Genomic DNA, 21,707 nt, shown 5'->3' with positions numbered 1-21,707 from the left:
AACATCGTACATTACAGATACCATCATGTATTGTTTAAAACTTTGTATTTGTTCATGAAATTACATCTCGAAAATAACACAATGTATGACATTTCAAAAATACACAAATATCCAAAAATCCATAGCTGCCAAACCTGCTTACTGAGTCCCTAAGAATACAAGACATTTTGAAAAGCGTCAACATAGAATGTTGGTGATTTCATAAACATATTTGTAAGAAAACTTTGTATTAGTTTGTAAACTCCAGAAAATACAATATTTTTTGTAAAAATAGTTTGTGAGTCTCGTTTCAAATCATGTATAATTGCATGTGTATTCTTTGTTTACTTTGTTTGAAATCATATAAAGAGTGTTCCCAGAAAATCCTATATTTTCTGTTATACGAAAAATTGTGGTCTTAAAAACCTAGACCCGAGTGGTTAAATTCGTTGCAAAATAGACAACACGTAGGTTTGTACTTTATAAAATAAGTAGAGTGAATGGTTTGCGTAAATTATAAAATAATATTGTCATTCTCTATGTTACAACCATACTAATATGACTAAAGCGCCTATCTTGACGTTCTTCAGGCATTAGTTTCTAAAGATAATTGTCACCCTAGACTGGCCTGTCTAGCTGTAGCGAACAGCTCAGGTGTGGGGTGTCAAAACCGTATAGATCTATACACAATATCCCGCTCTCCCTCCAGGAGACTTTAGTTATAACTACAGGACTTACGATGTACACTAGGTAGGTACGAGTGAAGGAGTGTCTCACAAGAGCCTTAACGGAATTTACGCGAATATTGAATTCCATTATTTAACGTTATAAATAATGTTACTACTGTATATTTTTTACTACAAATTATAACACGCAATAATTCCTGTCGTAATTTATACAGTTTACTAGAAATGTTTAAAAATGGTCCATTTTTACTTTTGTTGTCAAAACTAGCCCATTTTACCATAATTGTCAAAAATAGCCCATTTTTATCATAAGTGTCAAAAATAGCCCATTTTTACCATAAGTGTCAAAAATAGCCCATTTTTACCATAAGTGTCAAAAATAGCCCATTTTTACCAGAAGTGTCAAAAATAGCCCATTTTCTTATCATTATGGTCGAAAATGGCCCATTTTGAGTGAAATCACCATATTTTTCCATTTTTCAAGTTTTCACGACAAAAATTTGCTTTAACACTTTCTTGGACATATTTTTGTGATCTTTAACACAAATCAAGAAAATCATATTTTTTCACCTAGTAACATGTTTCCATTTTTGACAAACACCAAGATAAATGAAAACATATCAAGATATCTATGTTCCAACAATTTGAGACTTAGCAAAATCTCTAGTTCTTGGAGTGTAAGCCTGAGATTTCCACATTTCATCACATATAAACATACATACACACAAATACATGCAAATATACAAAGATCTTCACAAGACTAGACTTGTATCCTCCCCCAAAAGAAAGAGAACTCTAAAATAAGGGGTATGAAGCTCACCTTGGGGACTTTTTCGAGTTGTAGAGGAAAATGGAGAAGGTTTTCGGTTCTAGCTTGCTTCCTTGTGGAGCTTTTCGAGATCAAGGTGGTTATAGGAAGCATGGACACGAAAATGGGGTAGTTTGAGGAATGATCTTAGTATAATTTGTAAATAAAATTCTTAAGTTTGATAGGAACTTACCTAGAGTACAATTCTTGAAGAAAACTTCTTGAAACACACTAGCAAACCCACGAGTTTTGATGAAGGAAATGAGGGAGTTGCTTGAGTGTTAGAGAGAGAATGAGATAAGAGTGTAAGTTAGAAGTGAAGAGTGGAAAGGGGATGGGGGGTTCGGCCGATGAAGGGAAGAGAGGAGGGGAGTAGTAGGGTTTGACTTCTAAAAGGTGGTGTGAAGGCCATGGATGTTTGTTGGTCAATAAGCATGTTTACATAAAATGTAAATTTGAGGTGGCATCAAGTTATGAACTCTTGTTTTCCTTTTTTTTTTAAACTGATCGGTTATGGGGGGAAAGGGAATTGGGTTTGGTTTCTCAAGGGTTTTCGAGTACTCATTTGGCCCGTTAATGGGTTTTCGGTTTTTATGTGTGGCCGAGAACACCGTGGGCCCAATAAAGTCTTCGATTTATGGAGAGAGTGGGTGGTTTTTTGGCTTGCTTTTAGCCCAAGGAAGGTTTCGACCAATTAATAGGTCCAAAAGAGATGGATCAGGCCCAATAAATATTTTCGATTTAGTGAGAGAGCCCATTCGATATTTTTGGCCCATTAGGGACCAAGGAATGGTCTTTGGCCCAACGAGACTCTATGTGAAGACTTTTGGCCCAAAAGGGCCCATTAGAGGGTTTTTGGCCCAAAATATTTCCTAATAGAGGTATTCGGCCCATTATGTTCTAAGAATAATTTTCACGGCCCAATAAGGCCGAATAAGGGTCTTACGGCCCAAAACTATGTTAAATACAAGTTTTCGGCCCAAAAGAACCAAGTTGAGAGGTTATCGGCCCATTAGGGCCCAATAGGAGAGTCTTGGCCCAAATAGGGGCTTGGGCCGAGAAAGCTTGGGCTAAGGCCCAAAGTTGAGTGAACTTAGCTAATTGGGTCGAGTTTTGGGTTTATACAAGGAAGCTTCGACTTGAATCACAATTTTTGGATGAACAACTTAAGTAACATTTAAGTTTGATTTATACTAAACGTAGGGTTACAAGATTATGCGAAGAAGTTATCTTATAAAAGATAGAAATCTTAACGCTAATTTGCTAGTTGTGACAATAAGGATAATATTAATTATTTATAATTAAATATTATGTTATTCAAGATCATCTCCTAATATATAGGGTTTTATTTTAACTATCTAAGATATGCAAAAAAATTGAATTTCGGCAAAATTCAAATCAGATAATTACCAAAATTTAACCACACAAATCAAATTTTGTAGAAAAAAAAAATCAAATTTCCAATTTTGTGTTGAGCTCACGTCGTGGCAGAGACACTGCCACGTTGTGAGAACAAATTTTCAATTTTTTTTTTATTCAACTAATGTACTATTAATGTTAAGACACAACAAGGCTTAGATACTACTGATGAGTTTTATAGGTTACGAAACTATGTGCTTGCGGAATTTCACTTGACACTTAAGGACACATGCAACCTAACAGATCTATGTCATAACACTTTGAATGTAATATACTATGAACAACAAAACTTATAAAAGCCCTAATTGAAACCTTAAAATAATCAAAATACAAGAATTAGGGTTACATACCTATGAGTTGTTGTAGCAAATATATCACTTCAATCCCTTGTAGTTGTTGGTCTTGGAAAGCATAACACCAAAAGAATGATGTCTCTAATGGCTCACACCAAAAACCAGGAAACCTAGAATGAGAAGGAAAATGGATATCTGAGGTAAATTTTATTCCTATGCTTATAGGTAATGTCATGAACGAAATTCGCAATCCAAGGGGTCCTATTTATAGTTTAGGTAACTTGCAGGCAAAACAACATTTGAATATATTAAATAATAGATTTAATTCAAATTCAAATATTTTCCTTTTATGCAACTAGAAGGCTTCCAGAAACCTTAGAAAAGCTCCCAAAACCATCCATATTTGGACGGTTCTAGAATTATGTCTTTTGTTCAACTATTGAGCAATTACAATTCAGCATTTGCACCTTTAATAAATTCTTATATATATATATATATATATATATATATATATATATATATATATATATATATATATATATATATATATATATTAAAGATGACCATTTCATTGAACAGTGAACTTCCTGATTTTTTGGCAAAAATGGCCCATAGGTTTTCATATTTGTAGTGGTTTAGATTTTTGGCACTAAAGTTTGTAATATTAGCAATTTGGTCCCTTAAATTATTCGCAATTTGGCACTAAAGTTTGTAACAGTGGTCTAAAGATAAGGATGGGGCTGATACGTGTCGTTCCCACGTCTCCCCTGGTGGTTCTGCCTTATCTTCCCCCACCCGCTTTCTCATCCAACCATATTCCAATTTCACCGCTTTTCGAAAACTCTACATCTCCGTCTAAACTCATCAGCTTCAAATTTCTGTTAATCGTTGCTTTTGTTTTTCTTCTCCAATCTATAGACGGGACCATACAGATGAGGCAAGTCATTCCAACAGACACGATGCAGATGAGGCAACTGATTCCAATAGACCTAGCAAGGTTTCAAACTAAGAAACTTAAAGGTTTCTTGCTTTTTTCCCCTCCATCTCCCTCTAAAAACGAGCTCTGCTGGTCTATGTTGCATTGCGCCGACAAGAAAAACCCTTGCCCCCTAGATGGAACGCCTGCGAGTAAACCCTTCCCGAAACAAACCGATTTTCGACCTCAAAGTTAAGCTCAAGATTAGGGCTTTGTTTTTGCTTCTTGGGTGAACTGAAGGGTACGCCATTTAGTCGAAGCACCTCCACAAGGAAATCGGCAAATTGGCAAATGTGTAAACGCCTAATACGCCATTCACAACTGCTTTCCTTTTCTTTCTCTGTTTTGATCTATCGTTAGCTTCCTTTTGTTCCTTCTTCGTTTCCTTAACTTTTAGGTGAATGCCTAATTTTGTTGTTCAGGATTGCGTGTGTTTTGAATCACTGGAAAAGAACGCCCGAGATAGTGAGACTGGACGACATCGACAAGGAAATAGGAAGAAGCAGCAACGCACACCGACGTTGTTGCTGCTGGTGCTCTCTATCTCTCTTCATCTGTTAATAGAGGCCACACGTCGACTTCTCAAGCGAATACCACTGTCACTCATCATCACCACATATCTACAACTGGTGACTTGAAATCCTGCAATAGAAGTCATTGATTTTTATTTCTGTGTATCCTTCCAGCCAGGTAAATCGAACCGACAATTCTTCAATAGCTTTTAAACTAACAAAACTCAGTTTTTCTTTCTATTTCGAGTCAACTCCAATTGTGTGCCCTACGATTTCAGTTTTGGGGTTACGATTCAAAGGAAGGTTTGAGAGGAGAATACGTGAAGGAGGATGAAGGCGACAGCTGTGTCAAACGGTTTCTTCCAGACATAGAATGTTCCACAAGGTAATTAACAATATAGGGAACTTGATTGTTGCTCAAATATGTTACGGTTAATCTAAAAAATCAAGTTCCTACGATCCTATTGGAGGATTTACCCCAAAATTAGTTATTATAATAATTGAATTGTTAATAGTTGATACCATGTACTATTTTTTCATAGGTGACATCTTCTTTTTCGAGATAAATAATTCCCATCTTTCTGGTTTGACCGGTAACTCAATCTATGTAGATAAGGTCTCTACTCTCTTAAATTGCAAAGAATATGAAGTTAACGTCAACTTGTATGTATTTTCTGTGACAATTTTTTTTGTTTAAATAATGCACGCAAGGTGCTCGATGGATATCCCCGCAAAAAATTCTCATAATTTCCCTGTTGGGGCAGAGGTATGTACCAATGCCATCATTTATGTTAAATCTTATTACTTTCTTTATATAGTGTTGGCTACTGATTGAATTTTTAGTTTTTTTTCACATTGGGACCACTTTCACTTGATGTCTGAATACAAATGGAAACACTTCTTTATTCAGTGGAAAATGCCTGGTATGTGAACCCTGTTTCGATAAAATACTTCGTTTTTCTTGAAAAAAATTATGTTTTCATGAGAAAATATGAAGACAGAAGTACTCAGGGTTTTGTTTTCTCAGATTGAAGCAATTCAACTTGATGAAAGAAGTAGCCCCGTTGAGGTACACTCTATTTTGTATCACCATATCATAGACTGCATTATTTTAAAATTTTTCAAACAACTATTTAAACATAGTGAAAATGTTGGCATGGTGATAGTATATAATTTTTTTTCAAAATACGATCTAAAACCGGTTTATCTATATTTGTTTATCAATATATCTAATAACATCATAATCTGTAATTGCAGGAATTAAGTGCAATTCTGCCCACACGATAGAAACAAATAATAGTGAAAAGGGCAAACTTGGTACAACAATATTATAACTCTTCTTTTCTATTTATTGATGGTAAATTTTGATTATGATCAATTGAAGAAACAACTTTCATGTCTCAAATCTAAATTACATTAATCTAATGATTTCACATTTTTACCAAAATGAAGCATCCTAAGCATGTACAACATCTGGTTTTGGTGGGACCTGCTGGATTTACCTCAGAAGTTGACCATAAATCTGAATGGCTTACAAAAATCAGTGCAACATGGAAAGGGGCTGTTATGAACCACTTATGGGAATCCAATTTTCCTCCAATGAAAGTTCTCGGGTGATATAGTGATTATAATCTTAAATTACTTATTAATTGTTATAGGGACATTGAATTATAATATTATATAGACTTGAATATGTTTGATGTGTGGAATGTTGTGATGCAGAGGTTTAGGCCTGTGGGGCCCATGTTTGTAATAAGCCCCAAGCCATGTTGGTTTACCGGAGGAGGTCCCACAAACCAAGGGGCGTGACTAGTACCAAAACTACAGCCAATTAGCTTCCGGAAGAGGGGAGTGTCCCTGTTTTATTGCTTTTCTTTTTTTAGTTGTGTCATGGCCATTATCTCTGCAGGTGGTCCTTTTTGGTGGGGGACAACACGATTTGGGTCTTATGTAATTGTTTGTCCTTCTGGTCTAATCCCAGAGTATAAGTAGGCCTTGTTTTCTTTATTTTGTTTTTAGCTAAGAATTTTGTAAAGAACTTGCTTCTTCATTGGAGATACCCAGATCTCGAAAACTGGGATTATCAATACAAATTTGAGTCTATTCAGTATATTTTTGTGTTTCTTTCAACACTTACTAGATAGATCCATCTTGGGTCTATCAATTGGTATCAGAGCATGGTTGCTCCACAGAAGAATGTTCCAGCGGATAAGAGGTTGGAGACTGTTGAAGAAAACCTAGGAAAAATCTTGGATGAACAACAGCAACAGAAATTGGTTAACCAACAGCAAGCAAGGGCGATTGAGGACAACAAGATCATGCAAAATGAGATGATGAGAAAGCTGGATGCTCTGTTGGGGAAAGTGGAGAAGATAGAACGGGGGAAGGGGAATGAAACACCAAACTCAGGTATACTCACTCCAGAGTTTAATCCCCGAGACAAGAACAGTGGTCAAGGAAGCAGCGGAGATGGTGGTGCCGACGGTCCAGGCGGAGGAGGACCGGGTTTGATCTTTGGGTCCTTCGATGGAACAAATCAGGGAAGGGGGCGATTTGAATACAAACATCGGAAGGTTGATATGCCTACTTTTGATGGCACCGACCCAGATGGTTGGATACTACAAGCTGAACAATATTTTGCGATTTACCAACTCGTGAATGAAGAAAAGGTGGAGGCGGCGGTACTCAGTCTCAACGGTGACGCGCTAGCCTGGTATCGATGGTCTAACAAATAGAAAACCATTGAAACATGGGAGGAGATGAAGATCTTGTTCTTATAGAAGTTTTGGTCGATTCACGGTGGGGATTTGTTCGAACAATGGGCTTCAATCGAGCAGACGGGAACCACCAGCGATTACATACGCCGTTTCATTGACTTGTCGGCGTCCCTGGACGAAGAGATTTCGGAAAGGGTAGCCATGGCGATCTTCAAGAAAGGCCTCAAGGACGACATCAGAAAAGAATTACGAATGTGGACTCCTGAACAGTTGGGCCGTGCGATGGATCTAGCCCAACAGATTGAAGAAAAAAACCAACCCAACAGCGGTAGCAAAACGGGCTCTGTGGGGATTAGAAACTCTACTTCTCTATCCTCTAGAGTTAACGTCACTTCTTATTCCCCCAGCAACGTCACCACCGTAAAGAACCCTAGTTCTTGGAAATGCAATTTGGGAGAAGTTCGACCCCTGACAGAAGCGCAAATCAACGAAAAGAGAGCCAAAGGACTTTGTTACAAATGCGATGAAAAATGGAACAAAAATCACAAATGCAAGTCACAGATCAATGTCCTCTTGGTGGAGGAAGAAGAACTCCATACAGAAACTGATCCTTCCCCAGACGCGTTGATAGACCCAGAAGCCTGTCTGGAGTCCACAGAGGTGAACAATCCGGTGGAAGTCTCCCTGAATTCGGTGGCTGGATTAACCTCGCCTAAAACCATGAAGCTGACGGGAAGAGTTTGGGACAAACCCGTGGTTACCCTGATCGACCCTGGAGCGACTCACAACTTTATAGCTTCGAGGGTGGTCGAAGAATTAGGTATTCAGGTCACGGATACTGAACCGTACGGTGTGAAGATGGGCACTGGTGATAGCGAGGCGGGGTGGGGTGTATGTAAAGGTGTCCTTCTTCAACTCCAAGAAATAGATATTGTTGAAGAATTCCTTCCATTAAGATTTGGAAGCGCAGACATCATATTAGGCATGAAATGGTTGGAAACCTTGGGGACCACACAAACCAATTGGAAGGAACAAACCATTGAATTTGAAGTGGGGAATCAGAGGGTGAAATTGAAAGGGGAGGCTGCTCTGGGGAAATCATTGGTCACCCTAAAAACAATGGAAAAGGAACTAAAGAGGGAGAAGGCAGGAATGATGGTGGATTTCAGCAACACAGAAACATAAATGCTTAATGAGGTACCCCAATTTCTAACTCAAATTCTCAACAAGTTTGAAGGAATTTTTAGGGAACCCAATGAGCTCCCACCAAAGCGTCATTTAGAACATCAGATTGTCCTAAAAGACAGTACCCCTCCGATTAGTGTCCGACCTTATCGGTACCCCCACTTCCAAAAGGACAAGATAGAGCGTTTGATCAGGGAAATGCTAACGACTGGGGTTATTCAAGTCAGCAACAACCCATATTCTAGTCCAGTGATTTTGATCAAAAAGAAGGACGGGTCATGGCGGTTCTGTGTTGATTAACGGGCATTAAATCGGGCCACCGTTCCCGATAAATTCCCCATTCCAGTCATTGATGAGCTGTTGGATGAACTGCATGGGTCCGTCATTTTTAGCAAGTTGGATCTAATATCCGGATATCATCAGATTCGGGTCCGAACGCAAGATATTCCTAAGACTGCCTTCCGCACACATGACGGGCATTACGAATTCAAAGTAATGCCTTTCGGTGTTACAAACTCCCCTGCAACCTTCCAGTCTCTAATGAACGACATCTTTCGCTCATATTTAAGAAAATTCGTTCTAGTGTTTTTTGATGACATCCTAATTTATAGTTCCAGCGAAGTTCTTCACCAAAACCACCTCACCATGGCTTTTGAAGTACTACAAAAACACCATTTGTTCCTTAATCTGAAGAAATGTGCATTTGGGCAACAAAAGGTTTCATATTTGGGCCATGAGATATCCGCCAAGGGAGTGGCTGCTGAAGCTTCTAAAGTTCAAGCTATGTTGGATTGGCCAACTCCAAGAAACATAAGAGAATTGAGGGGTTTTCTCGGACTCACGGGATACTACAGAAAATTTGTTAAGGGATACGTTGAAATCGCCACGCCTTTAACAGATCAATTGAGAAAAGATTGCTATGGGTGGAATGAGGCGGCCAACAGGGCGTTCCAGCAACTTAAAACCGCCATGACCACCGTCCCCGTTTTAGCTATGCCCGACTTCAAGAAACTGTTTATTGTGGAGACTGGTGCTTCCGGTTATGGATTAGGAGCGGTCTTGATGCAGGAAAACCGACCCATTGCTTACTATAGTAGTACCTTGGGAATTAAAGCGCGGGACAAGTCGATTTATGAAAAAGAATTGATGGCGATAGTGAAGGCGGTGCTCAAGTGGAGGCCTTATTTGATGGGAATAAGATTTTTGGTTAGAACGGACCAGCTAAGCTTAAAATACATCCTGGAACAACGGGTGATCGGGAGTGATTATCAAGAGTGGGTGACCAAGTTGATGGGGTTCACGTTTGACATACAATACCGTCCGGGGGCTAGCAATAGAGTAGCGGACGCGCTGTCACAAAAGGTTCCTGTTACATCTTGCAACACCATGACAGTGGGGGTGTGGTAATTTTGGGACAAACTAAAAGAAGAAATGGCACAAGACGAAATGATATCACGTGTCAAGAAAGAGGTCCTAGAAGACCCTAATTGCCACAAGGGGTTTTCTGTTTTTCAAGAAAACCTGCTGTATAAAAACAGATTAGTGATTCCCACCAAATCTACCCTCATACCAAATATCATAAAGGAATTCCATGATTCTCCCATAGGTGGGCACTCGGGAGAAAAGAAAACATACAAGAGGGCCTTAAAAGAAGTGTTCTGGACAGGTATGAGGGCCGCTATAATGGAGTATATCAAAAATTACGAAGTTTGTCAAAAGCACAAAAACCTAACCACTTCACCAGCTGGACTCCTGCAGGCGATCCCCATACCAGCTCAAACATGGGATGAAGTAACCATGGATTTCATAGAAGGACTTCCAAAATCGGATAGATGGGATACAATTTGGGTAGTGGTGGACAGGTTGAGTAAATATGCTCACTTCATCCCACTTCGCCACCCGTTCACCGCCAGCAAAGTAGCTGACAAATTCATGCGGGAAATAATACGACTACACGGGTTACCTCTTTCAATTATCAGTGACAGGGATAGGATCTTTTTGAGTCAATTTTGGCAAGAACTATTCAGATTGAACGGGGTGGACTTGAAACGCAGCACGGCATACCACCCCCAAACCGACGGGCAGTTGGAGGTGGTGAACCGTTGTTTGGAGACTTAGCTTAGGTGTTTTTGTTCAGAAAAACCGAAGAGTGGGGCAAAATGGTTGGTGTGGGCAGAGTTTTGGTATGATACATCGTTCCATACATCTACAAAGTGTACTCCTTTCAAAGCCGTATATGGAAGAGACCCACCTCCAATCATCAGATATAAAGGTCAACAAACAACCATCGACTCCTTGGACCGACTCTTGGAAGATCAAGACGCAATATTGGATGATTTAAAAATGAATCTTTTAAGAGCACAACAGAAAATGCAAGTTCAGGGAGATAAGAAGCGAACAGAACAGGAATTCAAGGAGGGAGATCTAGTTTATCTCAAGCTCACACCTTATAAGCAACAGAGTTTGGCTAAAAGAAGATTTGAAAAGTTAGCAGCCAGGTACTATGGACCTTACTCCATCTTAAAGAGAGTCGGTAAGGTGGCCTACAAGCTCGACTTGCCAGCGACTGCCGCCATACACCCTGTCTTTCATATCTCCCAACTTCGTCCTGCTTTTGGAGTTCCTATGAAGACCACGGAGTTGCCTTCTCATCTAGATGCTAACTTGGAAATGGTGGTTCAACCCCTAGAGCTCAAAGGGGTCAGAAACAAGAAAGAAAACCACAAGGAATTAAAGGTCTTAATCCAATGGGAAGGGTTGACTGAAGCAGAAGCCACGTGGGAGGATTTCACCAAGATGACACAACAATTCCCACGTTTTCACCTTGAGGACAAGGTGAAGGTTTGGGCGGCCGGTGTTGATAAGCCCCAAGCCATGTTGGTTTACCGGAGGAGGTCCCACAAACCAAGGGGCGTGACTAGTACCAAAACTACAGCCAATTAGCTTCCGGAAGAGGGGAGTGTCCCTGTTTTATTGCTTTTCTTTTTTTTAGTTGTGTCATGGCCATTATCTCTGCAGGTGGTCCTTTTTGGTGGGGGCAACACGATTTGGGTCTTATGTAATTGTTTGTCCTTCTGGTCTAATCCCAGAGTATAAGTAGGCCTTGTTTTCTTTATTTTGTTTTTAGCTAAGAATTTTGTAAAGAACTTGCTTCTTCATTGGAGATACCCAGATCTCGAAAACTGGGATTATCAATACAAATTTGAGTCTATTCAGTATATTTTTGTGTTTCTTTCAACGCTTACTAGATAGATCCATCTTGGGTCTATCAGTTTGGTCCGCAGGTACATAAGTGCAAGATTTCGTGACTATGCAAGTGGAGAAGTGTCGACTGGTACAGGTAATTGATTTATTTTTTTACTTCAATCTGTTAAAACTATATACTGGTGATTCTTTTTTTAAAATGCAAAAAGTAAAGTCTCATTGTGTCCTAACTTTTTACAAATTTATTCTTCATTATTTTTTGGGCTAAATCAAACAAAATAGCAACACACTTTCATTCATTTGTGTGTTATAGCATCCTACTTTCATTTCATTCTAATAAAGTGTAAAGTATTGTACCTCTATCATTATTATTATTTTCAAATTAAGGTGTTGTATTTTGAAAATTCAACCATGTTAAATATTAATTTTGATTTCCTGCATTTAATTGGTTATCCAATAATTGATGTTGTTTTTTATGAAGATTACATATACCACACTTTGGCTGTACAAGGAAGTGGAGAACTTTGCTTAAAGTACATCTTTTCATTTGGGATATATGCACGAAGTCCTCTGTTAGAAAGGTGTGATTATTTATCTCGATTTGAGGTTATTGTATATACCTTTTATTTAATTCTCTTAAAATGACTTAATCACAGGTTTGACCCTTATAGTTTTTTTTTTGTTTTTTTTTTTATTTTTTTTTACCTGGAGTTTTCTACTTGACGTAATCAAAACTAGAAAAAAAATAATAGTAAAATTATTTGGGATCATAAAGGTTAGCATTTTGTTATAGTTTTTATTTTTTTAGTTTTTGTAATTACTTCTAGAAATATTGCGTACTTCAGTTTAAGCTAATATTGTGAATATTTTTTTTATTGTTTGACTTTAATGACCTTGGAATGTGTAACGATCTTAATTTATATTTGGCTTTTCAATTTGTTAATGGAATTTGATTCTTTTAGGTTTTCTTAAGTTTCCCCTAACAAAGAAACTATTACAAATTCAAAAATGGAAAAGAAATAAATTAAAAGTAGGTTGCTATTTGTTGCATTTAGGTGCGTTTGAACATACCAAATGGTGGCATGGTTGGGCATACCGGTGATGTTGAGGCTAATGTTGTAGCATGCAAGGCTGCTAAAGAAGTTGTTAAGGTAAAAAAAAATATTAGAAAATTGTTAATTTGTTTTATGTTTTTGATTGTACATGAAGGAATTTGATTTTGTGAAACAGATGATCTTGGATGTTGTAGATCAAGTGGGTGGAATATTTGTGGTGACTGTAGATCATGGTAATGTTGAGGACATGGTGAAAATGAACAAGAAGGGAGAGCATGTTCTTGATAAAGAGGGAAATGTTCAAATTTTAACCTCTCACACTCTTCAGCCAGTAAGTTAGCAGTAACTCCTATTTGAATGTTAGAACTAAAGAAATGGAATTTAACAGAATCGTATGTATTGTTTTATGGCTACTTTAAACGTTTAACATAATAAGTTAATGGGATAAATGCAAGAAATAGAAATAAACTTCCATAAATTTGTATGTACTATAGCATTCTACTTTTATTTCTTTCTACTCCAACATTACACTTACGCTTTACCTTTTTATTTTCATATTAGGGCGTTTTACTTTCAAAAAGGTACATATTATACTAAATTACCATATCAACAAAATTCACTTTCTTTAGATTAAATGCTCCATTGCGGTGGTAAAGTGGTATCATTCGCACGTTTTCAATGCTATAAGTTGGAGATATTCACATCCGACCCCCCAAACAGATTTAAAATTTGATAACTGTGGATGTAATTAGCCTAGCTAATGCTAGCAATATCGGCCTAATTAATAGTTTAAAAATATCGTAAGGACTTAATCAGAGTCGGCACCAACAATTCCTCTTCCATCCCCTTCCTTTTTTTTCCAAACCAAACTGCATTCTATAATTAACACTTTGCTACAAAGTTAATATTTTGTACAAAATTCATAGCCAAGCCATCCCATTTTATAAACAAATTGTCCATGTAAGAGTATCTACATAAGATAGACGAAACAAGAAAGAAACGACCCCACAACGGTATTGTCACACCCCAAAACCGGAACGGCGGAAACGTTCTGGGGTGGAGGACGTCATGTACAGTATCACAACAAAGCATAATAGTAAACAAGTAACAACATCCATTGCATTAATAGAATAATTTTAATACAAGCGTGTTCTGTATCGTTTGTAAGAGACCAAAATGAATGATCAAAAATAAAAGATGAGTCTTGTATGTGCTCCATCTTCTCAAAAGCTTCATCGGTACCTGACTACTGATGACCTGAGAATACAAGTTATTTTGAAAAGAGTTTATCAGCATAACGCTGGTGAGTTCATAAGTGTTTAGTGTCCTTGCTTGTATGAATATGTTTGTAACAACGTAGTGTAAAAGTTCATAGTTGTTTGTAAATGTTTGTAAGTAGTTGAACTCGCTAGAAAATCCTATATTTTCTACTGAAATGTAGTCTTCTACCAAGACCCGACTGTTTGTATGTTTGTTCCTTATGTAGTGTAAGAGTTTTCCCCAGTGAAACTATCATTATGAAAATATAGTTTACATAAATGTGTATGTGACAGAATCACAAAGTAAATGTCATAGGAAAAATAGTGTTTTACCTCAGCAGTGACACTGCTGGTCATAAAGTTATGAAAAACAGACTCCATGTAGTACTAAATGTACAGTACACCTCGGGGAGTCTAAAGTAATAAAAATGTAGACTCCAGGTGGTATTAAATGAGCAATACGCCTCGGAGAGTCTAGTGAAATGAAATGCAGACTCTAGGTGGTATTAAATGAACAATAAGCCTCGGAGAGTATGTTTTTCCCTAAATTCTGAATTGGTTAATTAAAGGTTTGAATGTGAACTCGTATGTAACCATGCCGATCGACGGCTGAATAACTGATGACCCTCCGGTGTCATATGTAGTGAGGTAACATTCTGTCACCCCTTGGCCTTAACGGCTCGGACTGTAGCTAGCAGTCGGGTGTGGGAGTGTCTGTCCCGTATAGATCTATACAGAGAATGCCCGCTCTCCCTCCAGGAGACTCTGGTTATAAAGTGATACCACAATGAAGTGTCGTATCGAGAAGTAGTATGTCACATTCTATTTATAGTGTTCAAATGTTTGTGTAGTAGACAATAGTGTAGTGATGCTTTCTCTGTACGAGTATATAGTATATTTCCTTATATAGTGTATAGTATGCTCTCTTGTATAGTGTACAGTATGTTCTCTTGTATAGTGTATAGTGTGTTCTCTTGTATAGTGTTTAGTATGTTCTCTTGTATAGTGTATAGCGTGTATTGATGCATAGCTGTACTGACTCTTGTATGTGTCACTGTAATAGTAGTAGTGAGTAGTAGTCCCTTAACTATACCTATTATAGTTAAATAGAAATGTTGTTTGTATGCCTTTGCTACACAAAGGTACTGAACTGTAGTAAAAGCTTTTATATCCACACATATATATACGATATATAACTAAGATTTCAACGATATTCGGACAAATAACAGGATACCCTAAGTCCACAACCAAACAAGGAACAGGAAGTAAGGTGAGCTATCAGTCCTAAGTCCTTCAAACCATACTTATATAAATATAATTGTATAGATATGAGTTTGACAGTAATGTCAGGTTAAAAGAGTTTGAAAACAGTTTTAGCATTTAAAAGAGTTTAGTAAAAGGTTTTGAAGTGCTTGAAATCCATAAGTTTGATAGTAATTTGAAAGTAATAGAAAATCCTTCTGTTTGTTCTAGACGTTAATCACATGTGATTAAAGCAATATCTAGAATGTTTCAACTTGTATCCCCCCATAAAAGCATTTAAAATCATTTTAAAGGTTGATTAAGGGGTATGAACTCACCTGAAGTGAGTGATGCGAATGTAAGATCGGAAAAAAGATGCTAAGTGTCAAGTGAAGACTTGAGCACACACGGATCCTATTTAGCATATAAAGACACATATATGAATAGAATTAGTGTTTACTCAACTAATCAGGTAAAGAATAACACTTTAAGGAATAAGAAATCCTTAAATGTAAGTGTTACAATCACTTAGGATTGCATAAAAGGGTTGTATAGCCACTTAAAGGAGTTTTCGGTCCAAGTAGTATGTTTCTTGAGGTTTTCGGACCAAAGGGTTTTCGGTCCAAAGAGGTTTTTGGCCCAAAAGGGTTTTCGGACCAAATGGTTGGCCGAAAACTCATGATGTTTGGTGATTTTTAAGGGCTTTCCACAATCAAGGAAGTGTTCTAGACTGAATACTTAGTATTATGAAAGGCTTAAAGTCATATTGCACCCTTCGTAAGGGTTTTCGGTCTAAGGAGATGCACTAGACCGCAAACACCTTTTGTTCTTGGATAAATGATGATTTCAAGGCCCTAAATCAAGAGTTTCAACTAGATAACAAGTATAGGGAAGTAATACTTACGATTTAGAGGCTAATAGAGTTGATTTTGGACCAAAACACTAGTGTGTGTTCTTGGTGTTCTTGAAGATCTAACCCAAAAGAGATGATTTCATGGATGAAATCAAAGGGTTGTACTACATAAAGCTTTGTATCAACAAATTAGATGAAAGGAATTCTTACAATTTTGAAGATTGGAATGAAGAACTCGATGATACTTGAGAGAGAATGGAAGTTTTCTTGACTTGTAAAGGAAAGAATGATCAAAATGATCATGAAATATATATGTATAAGGGAGTTTTCGGTCACCTTGACCGAAAACCCAAAGATCTTGACCGAAAACTCCTTTTTGAGGAGGTTTTCGGTTTGCTTCATGACTAGAACTTCAACCAATTCATCCTAACACTGATTCCTTTGATGTACTAAGTTTAGAATACTCGAATAGACTCCAAATAGGGCTAAAAGATTGCAAAAATGAGTCTAACCTTGATTGAATTGATTACTATATAAGATTAAAAATTTCGAGTTGTCACATCATCCCCCCGTTAGAGAGAATTTCTTCCCGAAATTAGAGTTTTAAGCAAAGAAGTTGTTACAAATAACTAAGTAAACAGATGAGGATATTTGAGCTTTATTTGATCCTCGCGCTCCCAAGTGAATTCCGGTCCTCGCTTGGCATTCCAGCGAACCTTCACTATCGGGATATGGTTTTGTTTCATTTTCTTGATCTCTCGATCCATGATCTCTACTGGTTCTTCCACGAAGTTGAGGCTCTCGTTGATTTCGATCTCGTCTAGTGGGATTACAAGAGTCTCGTCGGATAGGCACTTTTTCAAGTTCGATACGTGGAAAGTAGGATGTACATTATTGAGTTGACTAGGTAGATTGAGTTTATAAGCTACTGGGCCGATTCTAGTGAGAATCTCGAAAGGCCCTATGTATCTTGGATTTAGCTTTCCACGCTTTCCGAAGCTTATCAAGCCTTTCCAGGGTGAGACCTTCAATAGAACACGGTTGCCCACCTGAAATTCCAACAGTTTCCTTCATTATCTGCGTAGCTTTTCTGTCGGTCTCTAGAGGCTTTCAATCGTTCACGAATCTGAACAATCTTCTCTGTCGTTTCCCGAATGATCTCCGGACCGGTGAGAGTGCTGTCAGGAACTAGTCCTTTAGCTAACTGGGTGTCACCCACCTCAGCCCAGCACAGAGGGGATCTGCACTTTCGGCCATATAGGGCTTCAAAGGGAGCAGCCTTTATGCTCGTGTGGTAACTGTTGTTTTAGGAAAACTCGACAAGGGGTAAAGGAGTATCCCATGCCTTCCCAAAGTCGATCACACAGGCTCGCAACATATCTTCCAAGGTTTGGATAGTCCTCTCACTCTGTCCGTCGGTCTGTGGATGGTAGGCTGTACTCTATCGGAGATAATAGATATAAGAACACCATGCAGTCGTACTATCTCCCTAATGTAGGTTCTTGTTAGCTTCTCCATCTTGTCTGTCTCTTTGATAGGTAGGAAGTGTGCGGACTTGGTTAACCTGTCTACGATCACCCAAATGGTATCGAGGCCACCCGTTGTCTTGGGTAACTTGGTTATGAAGTCCATTGTGATCCGCTCCCACTTCCATTCAGGTACCTCCGGTTGTTGTAGTAATCCTGAGGGTTTCTGGTATTCGACCTTAACCTTGGCGCAAGTAAGGCATTTACTAACGAAGGTAGCAATCTCTGCTTTCATGTTAGGCCACCAGTATAGCTTTTTAAGATCCAAATACATCTTATCTGAACCTGGGTGGACGGAATATCGAGTGTTGTGCGCCTCGGTCATGACCAAGTCTCTGAAACCACCGTGTCTCGGTGTCCAGATCCGGTCCATGAGATATAAGGCTCCCTCAGCCTTGAATTCCAAGTTCTTATCCATTCCACGTAGGGATTCTCCTGCCACATTTTCAGGTTTTAAGGCTTCAAACTGAGCCTCCTTAATTTGTGCGGATAGATGCGAATTGATAGTCATAGTAAATGACTTGACTCTTCGTCCAGAATATTCTTTTCGACTTAGGGCGTCTGCTACCACGTTGGCTTTACCCGGATGATAATGAATTTCGCATTCGTAGTCGTTGAGTAGCTCAACCCACCATCGTTGTCTCATATTAAGCTCATTCTGGTTGAATATGTGTTGTAGGCTTTTGTGGTCTGTAAAGATAGTGCTCTTCGTACCATACATGTAGTGTCTCCAAATCTTCAGGGCGAACACAACCGCTCCAAATTCGAGATCGTGTGTGGTGTAGTTGACCTCGTGTGTCTTTAGCTGTCTTGAGGCGTGGGCGATGACCTTACCTCGTTGCATCAGAACACAGCCGAGCCCCTGGTTGGATGCATCGCAGTATACCATGAAGTCGTCTATCCCTTCGGCGAGGGATAGTATCGGTGCGGTGCATAAGGCTCGCTTCAGCGTTTGGAACGCCTTCTCTTGTTTCTCTTCCCAGTCGAAGGCCACGCCTTTCTAGGTCAATGTCGTAAGGGGTTTCGCAATTCGAGAGAAGTTCTGTATGAACCTGCGGTAGTAGCCAACGAGGCCTAGAAATTGACGAATTTTCGTAGGCGTCTTTGGTGCTGACCAGTTCTCAATAGCTTTAATTTTGGATGGATCCACGTGGATTACTTCTTCGCTAACCACGTGTCCTAAGAATTCGACTCTTCGAATCCAAAATTCGCATTTAGAGAACTTCACATAGAGCTTCTCTGATTGTAAGGTTCCTAGGACTTGTCGTAAATGATCGCTATGTTCCTCCTTACTTCGAGAGTAGATAAGTATGTCATCGATGAAAACGATGACGAACTGATCCAAGTAAGGACGGCATACCCTATTCATCAAGTCCATGAATACTGCGGGCGCATTAGTCAATCCGAACGGCATCACTACCAACTCGTAGTGTCCGTAACGAGTTCGGAAGGCTGTCTTCGGAACATCCTCCTCCAGCACTCATAACTGGTGATACCCGGACCTCAGATCAATCTTGGAAAAGTACCTCGCCCCTTGCAGCTGGTCGAATAAATCGTCTATGCGAGGAAGAGGGTAACGATTTTTGATTGTAAGTTTGTTGAGTTCCCTGTAATCGATGCACATACGGAACGATCCGTCTTTCTTCTTCACGAACACGACTGGTGCTCCCCAGGGTGAGAAGCTTGATCTTATAAAGCCCTTGCTGAGCAGTTCGTTAAGTTGACCGGACAGTTCTTGCATCTCAGCAGGTGCTAGACGATAGGGCGATTTGGCTACGGGGGTAGCCCCTGGAACTAAGTCGATCCTGAATTTGACTTGACGTTGGGGAGGTAAACCCGGTAGCTCTTCCGGCAAGACGTCGGGGAAGTCGCGTACAACGGGGAGGTCTTTCAGGTCTTTTGTTTTCTGGCTCGTATCGATAACGTGCGCCAAGAATGTACGATATTCATTGCGCAAGTACTTCTGGGCTTGAATACTCGAGATGATAGGAAGGCTCGTACTGGGTTTGTCTCCGTAGATCAACAAGGTTTCGTTATTTGGTAGGTTTAGGCGGACTGCCTTCTCGAAGCACATAATATCGGTACGATGGAGACTGAACCAGTCCATGCCCACAATGACATCGAAAATCTTGATTGCTACTGGTATGAGGTCGATTGGAAATGAATGATTGTCTAGTGTGAGGGTACAACCTATGTAAATCTCGTTAGAACTCTCTGTCTTTCCGTTAGCCATTTCTACGACGAAGGTTTCTTTTAGTGCTTGCGGTGCTTGATTAAGTAAGTGTATAAATTTTTGGTTTACGAAGCTCCTCTCTGCCCCACTATCAAATAGGATACAAGAATAAGAGTTATCGAGAAGGAACGTACCCGTGACTACTGTGGGGTCTGCCACGGGTTCATTGTGGCCAATAGCAAGTAGTCTTCCTGCTACACCCACATTCCCAGCTTTCAGACAGTTTCTTTTGAAGTGCCCTGTCTCGCCGCACCCGTAGCAGGCCTGGCTCACTCCTGCACCGGGAACCTGGGTGATGGGTTTGGGTGGTGTTCTGCAAAACCGGGCGATATGGCCCTTCCGGTCGCAATTAGTGCAGTGCATTTCCCGACAGGGACCGTTATGATGGAAGGAGCACTTGGTGCACTTGGGTAGGCTCCCTGCATATGGTTTGGCTGGTATAGGGGCAGCAGGAGTAGTGGCAGCATGGACAGTCACCTTCTGTTGGTTCTTGGAATAGGGTTGAGCTGATTTTCCCTTCTTTCGGTCGCAACGCTTCCTCTTGTTGTCAGCTGTTTTGGTTGGTGTGGGGGTAGTCATTGTAGTTGTTGTTGGAGTAGAAGGAACCTCGTGATCGATGAGCCTTTTGGCCAATTCCTTGGTACTATCAAAGGTCGCAGGGTGTGATGCTAGAACGTTACCTTGATATGGGGGTACCAGACCCCAGATGTATCTTTCGATTTTCTTGCTTTCGGTGGGGACCGTGTTGGGACATAGAGTCACCAGGTCGTAGAACCTGACTGTATAAGCCAATATGTCGGAACCCTTCATTTTGAGGTTCCACAGTTCCTCCTCGAGCTTCTGAATTTTGCCCCTCGGGCAGTACTCCCTTGTCATTAGGTCCTTCAGTGTATCCCAGCCCATGACGTTAGCTGCTACCAGTGAGAGTGATTTGACATGGCCATTCCACCACGACAGGGCCCTTTCGGTGAAGGTGCAAGCAACGAACTTTATCTTTCTTCCTTCAGGGCATGAGCACATCTCAAAGATTGCTTCTGTTCTTTCGACCCATTGGGACAGCGCAATGATCCCTCCAGTTCCATTGAAGTACGTTGGTTTGCAGCTGATGAAATCTTTATAGGTACACTCCCGTGTACGTGGTTGGATTTCACAATGGCTAGAGTTTGTGCCCGTTCCAGCTCCACTTGGGCCATAGCTGTGGTCACTGCTGCGGTCACTGCTGCTTGAAACATCACCGCATCGAACTGCGGAGGGGGTGGTGGTGGTGGAGTTCGATTTGCAGGCCTGCCCCTGGTCGGACGCGGACGAGGCGACATCTTTTACTGGAAGTTTATAGAGATGATGATAATAGTAAGAATCAATTGTAAGTATGATGAGAGTGTTTCATGGACTAAATCGCCATATTCCAACTATCAGATAGAGGTATAACAACAGAGTAGGGAAACGCAAGGTAAATACTTTCCCATAGATTAGATAACTGCCAATATTACTGGTATTAATGATGTAAAATGAGTTCGGGAAAAATGACCTAACAGTAGGTCTTACATCAAACCATAAGGGAAAATGTTGGCAGATTAGAAGTCTAGCTAGAGTACATTAAAAGTTAGGAATATTTTACAGACAAGTGCTGCATAGAGCACAGAAAAAGAAAGGTTATTCCTTATCCCAAAAGAGAAGATGAGTCGACATCTTCTACCGGCGACGGGTATCCCTCGGGCGAACCCTCAGATCCGGCAGTTGACGTACAACCTCTTGAAGGT

General features: G+C 39.7%; 2 protein-coding genes, 1 long non-coding RNA gene and 1 pseudogene across 7 annotated transcripts; all 4 read left to right on the top strand.

The window, feature by feature from the left end:
• The first annotated feature begins 4,018 nt into the window (after positions 1 to 4,018).
• Positions 4,019 to 7,348, top strand: LOC145162846 (uncharacterized). 5 transcript variants are annotated; one of them, XR_013739377.1, is made up of 7 exons: positions 4,019 to 4,851; positions 4,952 to 5,058; positions 5,216 to 5,289; positions 5,385 to 5,439; positions 5,517 to 5,596; positions 5,701 to 5,742; positions 5,931 to 7,348. It is a non-coding gene; the product is annotated as an uncharacterized LOC145162846 (long non-coding RNA). The 5 variants fall into 5 exon arrangements; XR_013739378.1 differs by having other exon boundaries at positions 5,216 to 5,439; positions 5,931 to 5,990; positions 6,126 to 7,348; XR_013739376.1 differs by having other exon boundaries at positions 5,216 to 5,439; positions 5,931 to 6,030; positions 6,126 to 7,348.
• Positions 7,349 to 7,794: 446 nt separating this feature from the next.
• On the top strand, positions 7,795 to 13,312 carry LOC145167015 (2,3-bisphosphoglycerate-independent phosphoglycerate mutase-like). Its single transcript, XM_079086092.1, has 3 exons — positions 7,795 to 11,915; positions 12,835 to 12,930; positions 13,010 to 13,312. Exons 1-3 carry the CDS (start codon positions 11,886 to 11,888, stop codon positions 13,172 to 13,174), a joined length of 291 nt encoding a protein of 96 aa, XP_078942218.1. The 5' UTR covers positions 7,795 to 11,885; the 3' UTR covers positions 13,175 to 13,312.
• Positions 9,221 to 9,982, top strand: LOC145164436 (putative mitochondrial protein AtMg00860 pseudogene; annotated as a pseudogene).
• On the top strand, positions 10,919 to 11,637 carry LOC145164435 (uncharacterized). The gene is made up of 2 exons (XM_079083153.1): positions 10,919 to 11,451; positions 11,568 to 11,637. The coding sequence occupies exons 1-2, from the start codon at positions 10,919 to 10,921 to the stop codon at positions 11,635 to 11,637; spliced, it is 603 nt and encodes a 200-aa protein (XP_078939279.1).
• Positions 13,313 to 21,707: the final 8,395 nt, after the last annotated feature.

Source organism: Lactuca virosa, chromosome 3 (genome assembly GCF_052849685.1).
Source record: "Lactuca virosa cultivar CGN04683 chromosome 3, Lactuca_virosa_CGN04683_v6, whole genome shotgun sequence".
Classification (NCBI taxonomy): Eukaryota; Viridiplantae; Streptophyta; class Magnoliopsida; order Asterales; family Asteraceae; genus Lactuca; species Lactuca virosa.
Note: the sequence above shows the minus strand (reverse complement) of the source record. Positions and strands in the feature narration are given on the sequence as shown.